This window comes from Periophthalmus magnuspinnatus, chromosome 17 (assembly GCF_009829125.3).
Source record: "Periophthalmus magnuspinnatus isolate fPerMag1 chromosome 17, fPerMag1.2.pri, whole genome shotgun sequence".
Taxonomy (NCBI): Eukaryota; Metazoa; Chordata; class Actinopteri; order Gobiiformes; family Gobiidae; genus Periophthalmus; species Periophthalmus magnuspinnatus.
Genome location: NC_047142.1, coordinates 14,943,259 through 14,960,387, shown reverse-complemented (window position 1 = coordinate 14,960,387; position 17,129 = coordinate 14,943,259). Strand labels below are relative to the sequence as shown.

Here is a 17,129-nt window from a genome sequence, read left to right as displayed (position 1 = left end):
AGAAGATTGAGTGGCCATCCATTAAGGTGAAGTTTCGATGATGAAATGGTATTTGTTCTTTTGGTTGTTGTGCCTTTGAGCAAGACAAACCTCCACCATTACAGCATTCCAATGTCCATTAAAGTGTCTACTATTTGCCTTTGTCAACCTTGAAAATGCACCATGTCAAGTGATGGCTCATTCATGGGATTCAAATCTTTTGGATCTGTTCATTTCAAACAGCCAATCAAGTCTTTTTTTTTTATGCCATTTATTCATATGCCAGAAACCAATGTGAGAAGTCATTTTAACAGAGATTCTTGTGTTGGTTCAGAGTACTTTTTAAAAAAACAAGATCTGGTTGAAATCGTTCATGTTGAAAGAGCCGACTCATTCACGAACACATCATCACATCATCAGGTCTGGGACAGGCTTTTGGCTTCCCATCATTCCTATTAACAATGTGCCTGATTGCACAAAATAACTTAATGATTACGCAAGGAAATGCTATGTAAAATGAATAGATTATATTTTACAGTCTAATTGTTAGGTTATTGCAATTAGTCCAAAATAAGACATCTCGTAAGCGCCATATTTACAGTTACAAATGTTTATTAAAATTTTTCCCACATGCTGAACACAAAAGGCAGCTGAATCTTGACAATACAGTTTTGATCTGATGGCTTGATATTTTGAATAAGTGCTTACATTGTTCAGTTGACAATCCTGTTTTTTTTTTTTTTTTTTTTTTTTACCAAGACCGGTCACTCCTCTGCATAACTGGTCCATTTTGTTGCTCGTCTCCTTCACATTTGATAAAGCTCCATATAGTTTGTGGCTGTAAATATTATACACAGAATGAAAATCTGTCAATATAAAACAAGGCTTAATTAAAGTTGTTGACATTTGCAAGCAGGATGAGGGATTACATCATATAACTCCCATTCGTCCAGGAGTGTTTCAACGAAGAGAAGATTTTAACAGTGGTCAGTGTCCAGAAGACCAACGTTAAAACAGATACATGGTTGTTAAGTGATGATGTCACCTCTGGGTCCAACCTGAAACTTCACATCTGATTTCTAGCTTTGTTTTTGTTCCTTATTCATTAACAAGATGACAGTTACTTTTCAAATACATTGTTTAACCACAAATTGTATCAAACATGTAAATAATGTATTAATAGGATAATAATATAGGATTTTCATTGTGTATATCTCAGTAACTGCCGGTCACCACTAACACTGGCTTAACCTAGCCTAGCTTTATACCTCAACCTCCCTTGTACACTTTCTGTCAGTTATAACCAGATTCATGCGTATAACCTTGTTAGCGCTAAACAATGGCAATCTATTTTTAACGTGAGATGAGTTGACACTAAAAAAAAAATAATAATAATAAGAAAGAAGTGACATCTCACTTAACAATCTCACGTGTGTGTTTATTTCTCATATGTACAATTTAAACATTACAAAGGTCTGTTAAGGCAACTGTATGTGTGTACCTGCTTTTAGAGGTCTTAAAAACATGATTTAGCTATGCACATATAAATGAGGCAACCATTACTCTTGACAAGTTATTTCTTGTATCGGCCAAGATGTTCACGAGCCACGATCAGTCTCTGGATCTGAGCTGTGCCTTCATAAATCTGCAATAAAACAAAAACAATACAAAGTGTAAAAACAACCAAGAGTGAAGTCTAACATGTTCTCACACATTTTACATGAGCAAATATGTGGGCTTCAAAACACTAGAATTGAAATTACTTCATTTAGCTTCAAAATTATCACACTATTTTTACTCATTGGAATTATGTAATGATCCAAGTAATCACAATCATAGAAGCTGTATAGAGGCTTGTCAGATGTAACTTGAGCAGCAGAAAGGACGTTGTCCCAAGTCATTTTAATAGTATAGACAATGGATAATCCTTTGACAAGTAAGGTTCAGTACACTAATTTACTGCTCCAATGTTAGTTTCGCCAAGCTAGCAATAACAATACTAATATAATTATGCAAGTAAAAAAAACAAAACAGTGAAACATCTTTTGGTGGATTATCAATTTACCAAATCCTGGCATCCCTGGTCCTGTGACTAAATCCTCTTGGGTATAATGCAGCACAAAATACAAGACCAATTTTGTATTTTTAAATATTGCCATGCAAAAAAAATGCATCCATCTTTATCATTATTACCTGGTAGATCTTGGCATCTCTCATGAGTTTCTCCACGGGATAGTCGCTGTTGAACCCGTTGCCTCCAAATATCTGCACTGCGTCGGAGGCCACCTGGTTGGCAATGTCCCCGGCAAAGGCTTTGGCGATGGAGGCATAGTATGTATTTCGTCTGCCCTGGTCCACCTCCCAGGCCGAGCGCTGATAGGCCATTCGTGCCAATTCAACTTTCATGGCCATCTCTGCTAGCATGAATGAGATCGCCTGGTGCTGCGGAGAGCAGGAGGCAGGGACAAGTTTAGTCAAATGTGTAGAGTAGTTCATTGATTTGACAAACAGAAAAATTAATAAACAATCAAACCACCATTATGTTGATAAAATATTTAGTTGTATCATTTCACTGTTTTTCTTTGCTATATAATTTCATATATCTTGCTTAATATTTTTGAGGTCCTCAGTAAGTGTAAATTATAGAAAGGAAAAAAACATTGAATGAGTGAGTGTGTCCAAACTTTGGACTGGTAGTGTACCTCTGATTTCTATATAATGCATGCGTGTTAGTGTGTGTACCAGCCCACAGACCTCAGCGATGACTCTGCCAAAGGTCTTCCTCTCCAGGGCATAGTTAGTGGCCTCTTCCAGAGCTCTCTGTGCCAGACCAGTCGCTCCAGCAGCAACCTAAAAAAAAACCAACAAAAAACTGTCATTTCCATCTATACGATAAAGATTACTTTTAACACATTTATATATTTAGCAGTTTTCTACAATAAGAGCAGTTCTAACATTTGCTAAAAGCATAGACATTAAAAAAGGTTACTCATTTTTTTCTTGTAATAAAGTAATATTTGTTTTGCCCAAGTACAGATATATTGGAAAAGTGTGGCTACTATGTACCATCAGCATCCAATTCTTTCATCAAGTAAATGATGTTACTACACTGTTAGCATGCTAATTGTTGTTAGCATTAGCTTGATGGCAAAATTCTGATCCAGCTTTGTTCTGAAAAGAGCTTATGAATGTGTTCGTTCATTTTAAACTGTAGCTGCTGCAAAGTTATTCTTCACTTGCCTACTTCTGTTTCTCAAGCTAAAGTAAAAATCAGTTATGGCACTTTTAAGACTCACTGGTGGTCTGGTCTTGTCGAAAGCACCCATCGCAATCTTAAAGCCGGCTCCTTCTCCGAGCAGGACGTTTTCTTTGGGAATCCTCACGTCCTCAAACACAATGCCCCTGGTGTCTGAGCACCGCTGGCCCATGTTCATCTCCTACAAAACAAACCATCTCACAACTTTAACAAAATGGGAACATAGAATAAAACCAAAAGCGGAGGGAATTATCACAGCGAAAACAATTTAAGTAATTAGAACATGCTGGTATAAGCATGCAGTACTAATGAATTTGATTTGACAGCTTAAAGTGACTCTGGCGATGATTTATAGACTGCGCAGGGCTTCAATAAATGACATCACAATCCCGGGACATGGACCCCCTGGTTCTGGAAGTAAATTTCCAGAACCGGGGGAGAAAAATGAATATTGAAAATTTGAAAGATTGATCATAAGACCTATAATTTTATTTAAAATCAGCAACTTTATAAACCGCTCAGCTGTTAAGCACATTTAACACGTAAGATTCAGCAAAATGTTTTATTAGACATTAAACAACTGTGTAGCTGGCTAGTCTCTGCGATGTCTTTTTGAACTCTTAATATTTGAATTTTTTCAAGAGTTTGAAATCTATGGTGAATGTGAAATTTACTGCTGGTACCAGAGCAGGCAGTCACTGTTTAGTGCCATTTTAAAAGGGAGTGTTTGTAGAAAATCCTTCACCTCAGCCTTCAGCAAACACAAAGGAGGGATTAGAAACAAAAAAACTTAATTTAAAAGTCTATAAGCCTAAATGTACACTGTTCACTCAAACAAGAGCTAATACACGCTATTTGGAGCATTAATAGCTAAGACACCAGAGAAAGTGAGACAAGGATGTAACGAAGTCTGAGCTAACAGTGCAGTGACAAATTAATGGAGCCATAAAACTACATGGACAGAAAAAAAGTGAAATGTGTGTGTGCGCGTGCGCACATGCACCCGGGAGTGCACGTGCATGGGGGTGTACACGTGCACTAAGCACTCACTTGAAAAAACAGCTATGCCAGCATTGATTTCAGGTATGTTTTTAATGAGGGAACAATTGTTCTCTCAAGTCCAAAGTCCATTTAACATTTAATCATTTCACCTTTCTTCCGACTTGAATTCCTGGAGTGTCTGCGTCCACAATGAAGCCAGTGAAAGCTTTGCTTGCAGGACATTTAGGGTCAGGATTTGTTCGGGCCAAAAGGAAATACCTGAAAAACAAGTAGAAAACTTGCTAAATCTCTTCTGCCTCCTAATGATATATAAAGGTGTCTGTGTAATCCCTCAGTTGTCCAGGTCTGATCCATAGCAAAACGCGAAATTAAATCTGTCGACTAGACAAATCGTGGTAGGAGTGAAGACGTTTCACTGCTCATCCAAGCCGCTTCTTCAGTTCTGATCAGAATGCTGGTGGACACAGCCCAACCTCCCTTCAGATAGATATAAGGCAAACTACACTGAAACTAAACAGCTTTTGTCTCCAGTTTCAGCCTGAATGACTCTATTAAGCCTGTAAGGTTGCCCATTGTTCCCATTTGTTTTGAGTATAGAGCTGTAGATCAGTGAAGGATTATGTCTCAGGCCACCATTCAAATTAAGGAAGTCTTTCCTAACAAAAACAGCTTCTTTAACTCCCCTTTCTGGTAGATGATCCACCATCTGATCTCCATAGAGATCCATAGAGATGTCATTGCTTTGCTTAGAGTGTTCCATGTTATTGCATTCAATTTATTAATCTCTATAGAGACAAGCAGAGCAAGGTTACTTTTTTGCTACAAAATTGTGTATAGTATACTGCGTTTTAATAGAAATTCAATTATCTACTATTCCTGGTCATTTTTTGGCCACATTCTAGTGAAAAACCTCTAAATCCAAGTTTGTGGTGCCTTCAGTGGCCACTGCATTTTTCAGCAGTTGGTGACATCACACAGGACTGCCGTGATTATAGCCAGGTGTTCCCGATTACAAACACCTGGCTGCAGGGGCAGAGAGTGAAGTGTGGATACCCGTTAGACCATTCACAATGTTTCTTATACCTCCCCTCTCACTCTTTAGTCCTCCAGGCACTGCCAAGTTTAGCAGCTCTATTTGAATAGGGCTGTGGGAGGAGTTTAGGTGTTTAGTCCCACTATAAAAATGTTAGATGTGAGTAGAACTAACTCCACTCACAGTAAGAATGCTTTTTTAAAAGATTTTCAGGCATTTTAGCAATAAGAGACCAAGCCATACCGTTTCTGAAATGGTCTTAAGAAAAACTGAAGTAGGATAGAGGTTAAATTAAGTTGCCCAAAGGCAACCTAGCAATTAGAAAATTATTTAACTGTTCATGCAACCTTTATCTTAATGTTATCTTAATATTGCTTTTAGTACTGACCAGTTGGCTTTGCCTCCGTTTGTGATCCACATCTTCTGTCCGTTCACCACGTACTCTTCACCCATTTTCACAGCTTTAGTTTTAATCCCAGCCACATCTGACCCAGCCCCAGGCTCTGTCACACAGTAGGCCTGAACACAACACACTTTTATTAAAGACACAACATTTCTTAGAAGCAGATACTAAACTTAAAGCTGAATACCAAACTTTTTTCCTCCTTTTTCTTTTCTCATAATTTCCCCAGTTAGTGCATTGTGGAACTAAACCTTTAACTTTTTGCTTCTAAACTGTGTATATGGTGTTAGAATAGCATTGTCTACCGTTCCTAGTCCCTTTTGGCAATTTTAGTGTAAACTAGGTAAATTTGCAGCTTTCCAAGTCACAAGTCACCACTGAGTGGGAATTGGGCACCACAACGCACCGAGACCTCCTCATTCAAATGCACTTAGAGTGGCCATTTACTGTGGCCCAGAATGTGACTCTTGGGTTCACACCAGCCCAAGCGCGCCGCTCTTGAAGCAAATGCTCTTTTAAGTCGACTTAACTAGTGGCAGTGTGAAAACGCTACAAAGTAGAGGCGTACACTTTTTGACCGTGATTGTGCCGGTGTGGAAAATCACTGCAGTTGCCAATACAGTAAAGGGATTCTTCCCTGAACACATGAGTGTGGCACAGGACTGCTGTTAGCTACGTAAAGACCAAGGTTGAATTTGTAAATGTTTTCCCTGTCTAGTTTAACCATAAAACTGGTTAATACTTACACACATTAAAGGCTCTTCCACCATTCTCCCCAGGTATTTCTTCTTCTGTGCATCACTGCCAGCGAGAATCACGGGCATTTGCTACAAGAGAGAAGTGCAAAATATTATAAAATCATTGTAGCTTCATTCTAGACACCTTAGCATCAGTAGGTCACGTTTTATTATTTTAAATCTTTTTGGAGCTTTCTACCATGTTACAACATTGTTCCCTCATTAAAAACCTGCATGCGGAGGTTTAATATGAAGCTCTACTTAAATGAATTCTTACTCCGAGTGAGTTTGCTTCGATGGCCGTCTGGATCCCTGTGCAACCAAAAGCCAGTTCTTCTGTGATGAGGCAGGTGTCAAAGATGGACAAACCCATTCCACCTGAAAAAAAAAGTAGGGACTTACTATAAATATTGACACATTTAATAGTCATGAAGAATGGATGATGTAATTCAAAAAACTAGCTTAACACATACCATATTCTTCTGGAATATGACCATTGACCAGACCAAGTTCCCATGCCTTCTTGATAACGGGGAAAGGATACTGGAAAACAAATGCAAGAACTGTGACTTAAAATTAATCAAGTTAAAGGGCTGATATTATGCAATTTTTTCCATCCATGTTATAATGTTGTTTTCATATAAAAGACATATCTGGTGTGGTGTTGCGTTTCATTCACACATGTTTAACACATAGGACCTGCATATTTAGGCCGAGTCCTTCTTTCAAACAGAAAAAACTCTGTTCCACTTGTCATATGGTAATAGCACTCCAAGATGTTTTTAAACTCCATACACCTTCACTAGAATTAGTCGGATAATGTCGGCTATGGAATTCCAAATCCCTGCTGAACAAAGAGTAAAAAGGTAGCAAACTACCACTTCATGACATTGCAAAGTGGAACCGAGCATTTTGAGCATTAAAAAGGTATAACACTGACCAACAATAAAGGATTACTCAAACATGAGTGCATTAAAAATTGAAATTACAAGAACTGACTTCAATAGTTCAGTTTAAATCTATGTTGAAAGGTTTGGAAATTAAGTCTATGATTTGTAATTGCTTTTAAGAATCCATTTTGTGATGTGTTGAAATGTCTGTGTGTAATGTAATGTAATGTAACTGTGCTGCTGTCTTTGCCAGGACTCCCTTGAAAAAGAGATTAGTAATCTCAATGGGACTTTCCTGGTTAAATAAAAAAATAATAATAATTAAAAAAAACACAGCGCTGAGTATGTTTTTGATGAGGTAACGACATTCTAACATGACTTAAAGCTCACAACAGGGAGTTGTGTAGTCTAACCTGCCATATGCACTTCTGCTTTGTGCAGACCCGTTCCATGTATACTCACCTCCCCAGTCTTGTCGTATTCTGCCGCTGCTGGGACTATTTCTTCTCGGGCAAATTTTCGGGCAAGTTGTTGGAACTCTTTCTGCTGCTCGCTTAGTTCTGTGGAGACATAATGACACTTTTGTTATCTAAATGTGAACAGTTTCATGACTTTGTAAAACATGGGTCAGTTTATTTTAGGGTCATAACAACCAATCAGACTACTTTTCAATAGTTTGTTAAAATCTTAAGACACTAGAAATTATTTGACAAGTCCCCATTTACTCAGAACAAAACTAGATGTAATAAAAATGCAATTAATATTGAATATATATGCAAGTAAATGTACAATTTTATTGTAATATCATTTAAGTTGTTCAGTTGCCCAAGTTGAGTCCATAGTAAAAGAAAATCAATTCTGTCAACTGGACAAAAGCTTTTTTTTTTTATTCTTAAAAATCTTGCACAGTTGATATCATTTTTTTTTTTGCTTGGCATCACTTTTTGGCTCTACACATGTGGACAAAATTGTTGGTAACCTTAAGTTAATGAAATAAAAACTCACAATGGTCACAGAAATAACTTGAATCTAATAAAAGTAATAAATAAAAACTCTATGAAATATAACCAATGAAAGTTGGACACTGCTTTTCAACCATGCTTCAACAGAACTGCTTAAAAAAAATAAACTCATAAAACAGGCCTGGACAAAAATGATGATACCCCTAGAAAAGACTGAAAATAATGTGACCAAAGGGACATGTTAATCCAAGGTGTGTCCACTAATTAGCATCACAGCTGTCTACAATCTTGTAATCAGTCAGTGGGCCTGTATACAGGGCTACAGGTCATCACTGTGCTGTTTGGTGACATGGTGTGTACCACACTCAACATGGACCAGAGGAAGCAAAGGAAAGTTGTCTCAGGAGATTAGAAAGAAAATTATAGAGAAGCATGTTAAAGGTAAAGGTATAAGACCATCTCCAAGCAGCTTGATGTTCCTGTGGCTACAGTTGCACATATTATTCAGAAATTTAAGATCCATGGGACTGTAGCCAACATCCCTGGACGTGGCCGCAGGAGGAAAATTGATGACAAAAAAGCCCAGAAAAACTTCAACATCAGCGTCAGATCACACCATCTGTCGTTGTTTGAGCCAAAGTGGACTTAATGGGAGATGACCAAGGAGGACACCATTGTTTAAAACAAATCATGAAAAAGCCAGATTGGAATTTGCCAAACTACATGTTGATAAGCCACAAAGCTTCTGAGAGAATGTCCTATGGACAGATGAGACAAGAATTGACCTTTTTGCCAAGGCACATCAGCTCTGTGTTCACAGATGGAAAAATGAAGAATATCAAGAAAAGAACACTGTCCCTACTGTGAAACATGGTGGAGGCTCTGTTATGTTCTGAGGCTGCTTTGCTGCATCTGGCACAGGGTGTCTTGAATCTGAGCAGGGTACAATGAAATCTCAAGACTATCAAGCGATTCTAGAGAGAAATGTGCTGGCCAGTGTCAGAAAGCTTGGTCTCAGTCACAGGTCATGGCTCTTACAACAGGACAATGACCCAAAGCACACAGCAAAAAACATCCAAGAATGACTAAGAGGAAAACATTGGATTATTCTAAAGTGGCCTTCCATGAGCCCTGAACTAAATATTGAGCATCTTTGGAAGGAGCTGAAACATGCCATCTGGAAAAGGCACCGTTCAAACCTGAGACAACTGGAGTAGTTTGCTCAGGAGGAGTGGGCCAAAATACCTGCTGAGAGGTGCAGCAGTCTCATTGACAGTTACAGGGATGGTTTGATTGCAGTGATTGCTTCAAAAGGTTGTGCAAGAAAATATTAAGTTGAGGGTACCATCATTTTTGCCCAGGCCTGTTTCATGAGTTGTTGTTTTATTTATATATATATATATATATATATATATATATATAATTCTGTTGAAGCATGGTTGAAAAGCAATGTCTGACTTTCACTGGTTAAATTTCATAGAAATTATTGTTAATTTTGTCAGATTCAAGTTATTTCTGGGACCATTGTGAGTGGTACCAACAAATTTGTCCACGTGTGTATGATAGAGTTGCAATGCATATGCAAGACAAGTTATCAAAATCTGATATTTAAGTTGACACCATCACATAATCAGTGTTTCAACCTTACCAAAGGAGTATCCACTGGCTGCAGCAGGAGAGGGTGCTTTAGCAGCTGCTGCACTGGTGCCCTGTAGACGCACGCCGGAGCGCAGCGAGGCTCGGAGCAACTGAGAATACAAGATAGATTAGAAACTGCAGGCTAGGGCTCAATAAGAGCACATTAGGGCTGCAAAATACATTGCACTTGATTTGAAATCACAATTTGAGTTGGCGCTATTCTCAAAACGCAAAGACTACAATTATTAGATAGTTATTTGTTCTGCAGAGAACACTGTACTATTTTTTATGGAAAAACTGTGCAGCTGTAGTTTAGACAATAAACTGATTTAGTTTATCAATTCATAGTTCAGTCTTCGCCGAGTGTGAAGCGGCTGGGATGAGAATCAGCTCCTCCAAATCCAAGGCCATGGTTCTCGACCGGAAAAAGGTGGTTTGCCCTCTCCGAGTGGGTGGTGAGTCTCTGCCCCAAGTGGAGGAGTTCAAGTATCTTGGGGTCTTGTTCACGAGTGAGGAAAGGATGGAGCACGAGATTGACAGGTGGATCGGTGCAGCGTCTGCAGTGATGCGGTCGCTGTATCGGTCCATTGTGGTGAAGAAGGAGCTGATCCGGAAGGCGAAGCTCTCGATTTACCGGTCAATCTACGTTCCTACCCTCACCTATGGTCATGAGCTCTAGGTAATGACCGAAAGGACAAGATCGCGGATACAAGCGGCCAAAATGGGTTTCCTCTGCAGGGGGGCTGGGCGCACCCTTAGGGATAGGGTGAGGAGCTCAGTCACACGGGAGGAGCTCGGAGTAGAGCCGCTGCTCCTACACGTCGAGAGGAGCCAGCTGAGGTGGCTTGGGCATCTGCTCAGGATGCCTCCTGGACGCCTCCCTAGGGAGGTGTTCTGGGCATGTCCCACCGGGAGGAGGCCCCGGGGAAGACCCAGGACACGCTGGAGGGAGTATGTCTCTCGGCTGGCCTGGGAACGCCTTGGAGTCCCACCGGAGGACGTGTCTGGGGTGAGGGAAGTCTGGGAGTCCCTTCTCAGACTGCTGCCCCCGCGACCCGGCCCCGGATAAGCGGAAGAAAATGGATGGATGGATGGATTTCAGTCTTATTACATTGGTCCTGGAGTAGTTTACAATCTTACCAATTTTCCCAACATTGCAAAATTGTAACATTTGTCAGTTGTTATTAAATACAATACCACAATATAAATGAGACATTTACCACTTTTACCACCTTCAAGGCACTCAAAGCGCTTTACATCAAGAATACTCACACACACTCACACACCAGTGTACGCAGGTACTGGAGGCGAGAGGGAGGTTAAGTGTCTTGCCCACTGACATGACAGACACGACGGCATTATTCATCTGTAGACTCAGGAATCGCACCGCCAACCTATGGGCGCTCTTCCAACTATGTTTTTGTGTTAAGATTTGAAGGGCCGACCTTCGGATCAGAGGAGGGGCACTCCCCCAACTGAGGTACTGCTTCCCATTTTTATATAATCATTTTACTGTCAGTGGGTCATACCGGGTTACAAAACACAAACAGTATAAGTAATACAGTAAGAAAGTAATACATAAGGAAATGTAAATAGTTCATATTTTAATGAAATAGCCGAGCCATGAGTGTAGTAGGCTATGTAACACAAGTATATTAAAAGAACATGTAAAACAGTAAAAATGCCAAAACTGCACACAGTTAGTCAATTTGCACCCGAAATCAAATAATAAACAGCATTTTATCCTACTCAAATGTGAAATGTCTGTACGTGCAGCTTGACCATAAACTAGGAACGTATTATAGTGTTGTAAGGTGAAACGAGGTCAACAACTGGTGCAGATCAGGCTCTGACGTTGCTATTTTTCCAATAACAAGCTAAAATTTCTTCGTGGATACGGAAGAAATGCGGCATGCAACGTTAATAAGAAAAAATATACAAGAATGATTAGCATTTGGACGTGGAAAGCTAGCACGACTCCAGTGTTGACAACAAAACTGCAGCATTTAACTGACACAAATGGATACTACACGATATTGATCACGTTTAAAACGTAAAATTGTATGAATGCAACTCGGGTTAGGCTTACCTTGTTCATTAGCATGGTTTTAGAGAGAGCACACAGCGTAATGACCCAGTGTTACTGACAACCGTCCGTCACCTTTGTCCTACATCTGAAGTAGGGTGCTCTCAGCCAATCAGACGCAGGGATTCAGTCACGTGGTGTATATCAGGAAGTTGCGTCCAATAGCCGGCGTTTTGTAACGTGACATCACTTTTCCGTTTTTATTATATTGTCAATTTTGTTGACATTTGTGTTTCAGTAAAATAACAAAAGAAAAAAAACAATTACCGATTTAACTACATGTCAAACTATCCCTGATAACTAAAGAACGTAACAACTTAAAACTGCATAATGTTCTTGCCGCACAAATAAGTTCTCAATGGAGATGTGATAAACAGTACTTTTCCTGGAATGTTCCACAATGCAAATAGGTGATGCATGCATGTTTTGACACATCAATAAACACCTGTAATTGAATACATGTTAGATGTTCTGGTAACATCTCCATGGAGACAGACAAGTGGCAGGGCTGTGCCTTCATTGTAGACAACAGAATGTAGACCAAACTGCTCCCCTTGGAAACTTGTGCACCCTCAAAGACTGAAAATGTAATTTTACCTGGCTAAGTTGAGGATACAAGCATTTTAAAGTAAGGTTTCAATGTACCCTTTTGTACCCCTATAGGCTCAGGCCTGCAAAGAAATCTTAGAACTTGTGGGCCTTTCCTCCACCAATATTCCAACACATTTCTAATACGCTTGTGCACAAAAGAGGCATTTCACATGCAGCAGAATGTTCATGTTACACTTAAACTTTTACACCTTTAGTAATCAAAATGTACAACCCTTTTATCCCAGCTACGGACTGCTTAGTGCATTGCCATATAAACACTTATACAAGCAGGCCTTCCAAGTTCTGTAGTCTTTGAAGAGTAACAAATATCCACTCTTTTACAGTGCCCTTAGATGCAATGACAAAACACAGAAGTGGGACATTTGGATTTTATTGTCGTATCAAACTGCTGTACATCTATTTGCCTTTCTTGGCCTTTATTTTCCTCAGGTAGAACTCCAGCTCTTTGCCTTCCAGGATGTAGCCGTCTGCCCTGCCGCACTGGCCCGGTCTGGAGGCGATGCAAGCTAAAAACGCAAACAGGTTATTGTCACATGGTTTAATTCTAAGTGGGAAATGTGCTTTTTTTTTTAAAGACTTCTTAATTTCAGCATTATGAGATCCAGTATTCCTACACACTTTACTGGTTTTATTTTGAAAATGTCACATCGATAATTTCTTTAGCATCAACAATGTCAGGTAACTACGCATCTGAAGCTGAATTTTAAATAATGCAAAACAAATGAGCAAGTTACATTTGCCTAACATCTATGAGCAAGCAAACATAAAAAGCCTGAGACACTCAAGTTTGTAATTCATAGGAAATTACCAAAATCACATTCTAATGTAAATTGCATGTAGAGAATCTTACCAAGCAGTTTTCCCTGCTGGAACTGCTCCTCTAAGAGCGTGCTGATCTTGGCAGTCTTTTTACGTTCATCGTATTTCTTCTGGGTTTTCTTAGACCTTTTCTTGTTCAGAACCTCTTCCTCTTCAGGAGTCTGCAGCGAACACCACAATGTGAGTCAAGTGTTCAAATGACATTTGTTTGTGGCAACATGCAATTCAACAGAGTTTGTCTTTCTCAGAGTCACGAGTGTCACCACTTGCATTCAGTAGCAGAACTGGACAAAGATATCCTCATAGAAAGACTGATTATGCTTAAGAGCAACAATTTGTCAAAGTTTGGTTGATTAGGCAAATAATCCCAATTTAAAATCAGGATTTACACAGAAGTCAGTGCATCAGAGCACCAAACCAACTATAAAAATCAAAGCAGACGTTTATGTAAAGATTTATTCTTGATTATGTGATTTTTGGGTGCTGTGCTGGGTGTAATCACAACTGCAGCCTTATTAGCAGTCATTTTCCTCAACCACATTGAAAAAAATTGTTCAAAACAAAGCCTGAGCAAATACAACACACTGTAGCAGATATGAATAAAATCTAATTTGAGGCGAATATTGTCTCAAATTGTGTCCAGTGTTACAAAGACGGTAACCCAAAGCGTTCCTTTTCATTTTTATTTGTTTCAGATAAATGCCTTTAGTGCCATTTAACTGCTTTACATAGTTCCTTAGTGCTTGGAATACTTAAACCTAGAAAAACTTAATACTTATGATACTTAAATTGCCCGTACCAGCTTGGCGCCCTTCTTGCGTCCCAGAGGAGTGGCGTAGTGGGCCTCATACCACTGTCTGTAGGGCAGAGAATCCACCAGAACGATGCAGTTCTTCACCAGAGTCTTGGTTCGGACCAGCTCGTTGTTGGAGGCGTTGTAGACCACATCAATGATCCTGGTTTTACGTGTGCAGCCTGGGAACAAACAAGTCACTTCTGTAGGACCATTCAGTGATGTAATGGACAGTTCTCTGTATAAAAAGGTCAAAAGGGCTGGGCCATACGAATAAGGTATGAGGTTTTATAAAAAACAGATTTCTGATCAAAATTTGACGATTCTAACACAGATCCTCACAATCTTTCACAGGTGTATTCACCAAAGCTTACAAATGAGCAAAATGGCACTGGGAAAGTTTGGAATTTTGTTGTAAAATACAGTAGCTGTAGGATTCAAGAGTTTCTCCATTTTAACAGATTTGATGTCATTTTTTGCAAATGACAAGTATTACACCAACTGGACATCTATACAAGACAAAGCTTTTACAATTTGGGCTGTAGGCCTAAAGTTGTTTACTCGATCAGTTGGAGTTTTTGATCAAAATTTGCATCAGTCAACTAATTTTTAGGATAGGATAGAAGTTAGCTGAAGATATGATTCACAAAACGTATCCTCTTTTACATATGCCAAAATACCAAGAGTTTAATGTGTTGTGTAAATACATGTTTTTTGTATGAGTCTTGCGAGTGCAGTAGATACAGAGAGGAATAGTTTTGAGAGCTTTTGTCGTGCCCCTTAAGACTTAACTTGGCAGATTTCTTTAAACAACCAAGAATGTCTAGTTGATTATAGTCCCACGTAATTATTGTTCAGTTAACCAGCATTGCATTTGCAGAAAGGGTCATTTAAACAATGAAGTTTGAGCAAATTAATAGGTAAACTACTAGCATCGAGGTCAAACTGCCAAGATGTAATAAACACATTACTAGTGTATAATGGCCCAGACCTAAGCTGCGGGATATTTCTCAGAGTCACATTGTCGTCACTTGCATTCAGTAGCAGAACTGGACGAAGTTATCCTCATCGAAACAAAACCAAAATTGGACAGTTTAATTTGTAAACACTTACATTCAGAGCCCCAAGAGAAGTTACCAACATCCAACCTCAGGGCACGGTACTTCTTGTTACCGCCACGGACCCTCACTGTGTGGATACGGCGGGGTCCAATCTGAAACATACCAGATCTTCAGTAACAATCTTTCTAAATAAAACCAGTTTGAAAGGCAGAAGACTACATGCGTGTCAGTGTAACTATGACAAGTCCTAACATAGGCAAGTCCAAAGCTTTGAACCAAAACGGCCCAAAAAAGACCAACCTAAGGCAAAGGTTTCATCACTCACGCTGCAGAAACAATCCTGCATATTCACAGCTATGTTTTGTAAGGATGTAACAACCGAAATATTTTAATATTGTATCACCAAAGTTTCTTGGACCATCTAGTCACCGTCACGATACTAAAATTTCAACTTATATTTTGATGCCAAGGAATGGACTTGATACTCAATACAGATACAATTTAACATTAAATAACATTTCATATCGCCATATGGCATTAATTCTATGGAAACCCCCAGTCTGACTTCAGTATTGCCACTTGCTCAAATCAGTATCTAGGTTCAATACTAGTTGTAGTATCAATTAGCATCTGATTTATTACTTTTGACAACCCTAGGGCCATCACAATATCAAATTAAAGTTTTTTTGTTTAGATTTATGACTCTTATAGTGCAGCAATAGCAATCTTATGTTGCACCACGATGCCGAAGAAATTTCCTAGTTTGTGAATTTACCGACAATGGCAAAAAACTTATTGTGAAAATCTTGTACTAGGAGATTTGGATATCGTTACATCCTTGCGCTCTTGCATCATTTCGTTTTTACGATGAACTGTACTTTTAAAAAATCTGGTGAAAGCCATAATTTTACCTTTGTGTTTGCGGGAGGCCTACCGAGCTCATACTTTCTCTTCTTGTGGTAGGGCTTGCGTTTGCCACCGGTCTTGCGGCGTTTATGCCAGTTGTCCCTTGAGATACCTAGGGCAAAGAAACCCAAAACATTTAGACACGTTTTAAGAATACAGTAGTACAAAATCGCTATGATCGAGATGCTTGAGAAATCAGTTCTCCAAGGTACAAGTTGTCCGCATTTGGAATCGGTGTCCGCTTAAAGATTCATCATTTAACTCAAGCATTGCAAATATAATCGTGGGTGTAATTCTAGATCTATAAATCAATTACATTTCTAAGATCCAAACATTTTCAAGGGCCACACATGTTTGGGTCACATTCTGCCAATATGTATTTGCAAAACGTGGAAATGTAGAAATGGCAATTCCAGCATGCATTTACGACAGGACAGCATGACAACCTCACGCCAGGCTAGTGGCTAAAGCTAACATTCATTCAAATGTTATCCAAAAAGACAAAAACCATCTAGTAAAATTGTCAGAAAATAGAAGCCATGGTTTAGCGAAATACATCCAAATCGCGAGTAAAAGAGACAATGCAAATCAGTCCATTTAAGCAAAGTTCACCTCCAGAAGCTAATAAATTCGCTAACGAGAGCAGCCATCTTGAACCATACAGGCATCACTTGGAAAATGACCATAAAATTACAAGTCTTCATTAATCCTCATAGTAAAATTAAGTTAATGTTATTAGGACAATATAAATCTACATCTCGGTAAATCGTGATTAACGTATTCCTGCGTTTATCGTCAGATGGACATAGATTCTCTCCCGGATCCGAGCGTGAAAACACGTACCCATTCTCAGGCGCCGGCTAGAAAGAGGAACCGCAAAGGCTCATGGGTAGGTTTGAAGGCCACAGTTCACGCGATAACCAGCGAGACTTGATTTGGGCTTGATTGAGAT

General features: G+C 39.3%; 2 protein-coding genes and 3 non-coding genes across 5 annotated transcripts; all 5 read right to left on the bottom strand.

The window, feature by feature from the left end:
- Nucleotides 1-1,544: 1,544 nt before the first annotated feature.
- On the bottom strand, nucleotides 1,545-12,099 carry acadm (acyl-CoA dehydrogenase medium chain). Its single transcript, XM_033982027.2, has 12 exons — nucleotides 11,990-12,099; nucleotides 9,911-10,010; nucleotides 7,763-7,860; nucleotides 6,884-6,953; nucleotides 6,688-6,788; nucleotides 6,420-6,500; nucleotides 5,659-5,789; nucleotides 4,387-4,495; nucleotides 3,276-3,416; nucleotides 2,734-2,829; nucleotides 2,173-2,421; nucleotides 1,545-1,624 (listed from the first exon to the last, which is right to left on the bottom strand). The coding sequence occupies exons 1-12, from the start codon at nucleotides 12,002-12,004 to the stop codon at nucleotides 1,553-1,555; spliced, it is 1,263 nt and encodes a 420-aa protein (XP_033837918.1). The 5' UTR covers nucleotides 12,005-12,099; the 3' UTR covers nucleotides 1,545-1,552.
- An 853-nt stretch (nucleotides 12,100-12,952) lies between these two features.
- rps8a (ribosomal protein S8a) lies at nucleotides 12,953-17,118 on the bottom strand. Its single transcript, XM_033982030.2, has 6 exons — nucleotides 17,021-17,118; nucleotides 16,183-16,289; nucleotides 15,324-15,423; nucleotides 14,217-14,392; nucleotides 13,449-13,578; nucleotides 12,953-13,104 (listed from the first exon to the last, which is right to left on the bottom strand). The coding sequence occupies exons 1-6, from the start codon at nucleotides 17,022-17,024 to the stop codon at nucleotides 12,995-12,997; spliced, it is 627 nt and encodes a 208-aa protein (XP_033837921.1). The 5' UTR covers nucleotides 17,025-17,118; the 3' UTR covers nucleotides 12,953-12,994.
- LOC117385866 (small nucleolar RNA SNORD38) lies at nucleotides 13,658-13,726 on the bottom strand. The gene has a single exon (XR_004542604.1). It is a non-coding gene; the product is annotated as a small nucleolar RNA SNORD38 (small nucleolar RNA).
- On the bottom strand, nucleotides 15,217-15,284 carry LOC117385865 (small nucleolar RNA SNORD38). The gene has a single exon (XR_004542603.1). It is a non-coding gene; the product is annotated as a small nucleolar RNA SNORD38 (small nucleolar RNA).
- Nucleotides 15,492-15,599, bottom strand: LOC117385867 (small nucleolar RNA SNORD46). Its single transcript, XR_004542605.1, has one exon. It is a non-coding gene; the product is annotated as a small nucleolar RNA SNORD46 (small nucleolar RNA).
- Nucleotides 17,119-17,129: the final 11 nt, after the last annotated feature.

Coding starts and splice junctions, on each gene's coding strand:
- rps8a (XM_033982030.2), bottom strand. Junction 15,424..16,182: donor GGCCTCCCGCAAACACAAAG/GTAAAATTATGG, acceptor GGTATGTTTCAG/ATTGGACCCCGCCGTATCCA. Junction 14,393..15,323: donor CTTCTCTTGGGGCTCTGAAT/GTAAGTGTTTAC, acceptor GTTTGTTCCCAG/GCTGCACACGTAAAACCAGG.
- acadm (XM_033982027.2), bottom strand. Junction 6,789..6,883: donor TCATATTCCAGAAGAATATG/GTATGTGTTAAG, acceptor TTTTTTTTTCAG/GTGGAATGGGTTTGTCCATC. Junction 2,422..2,733: donor TTGGCAGAGTCATCGCTGAG/GTCTGTGGGCTG, acceptor TGCTCTCCGCAG/CACCAGGCGATCTCATTCAT.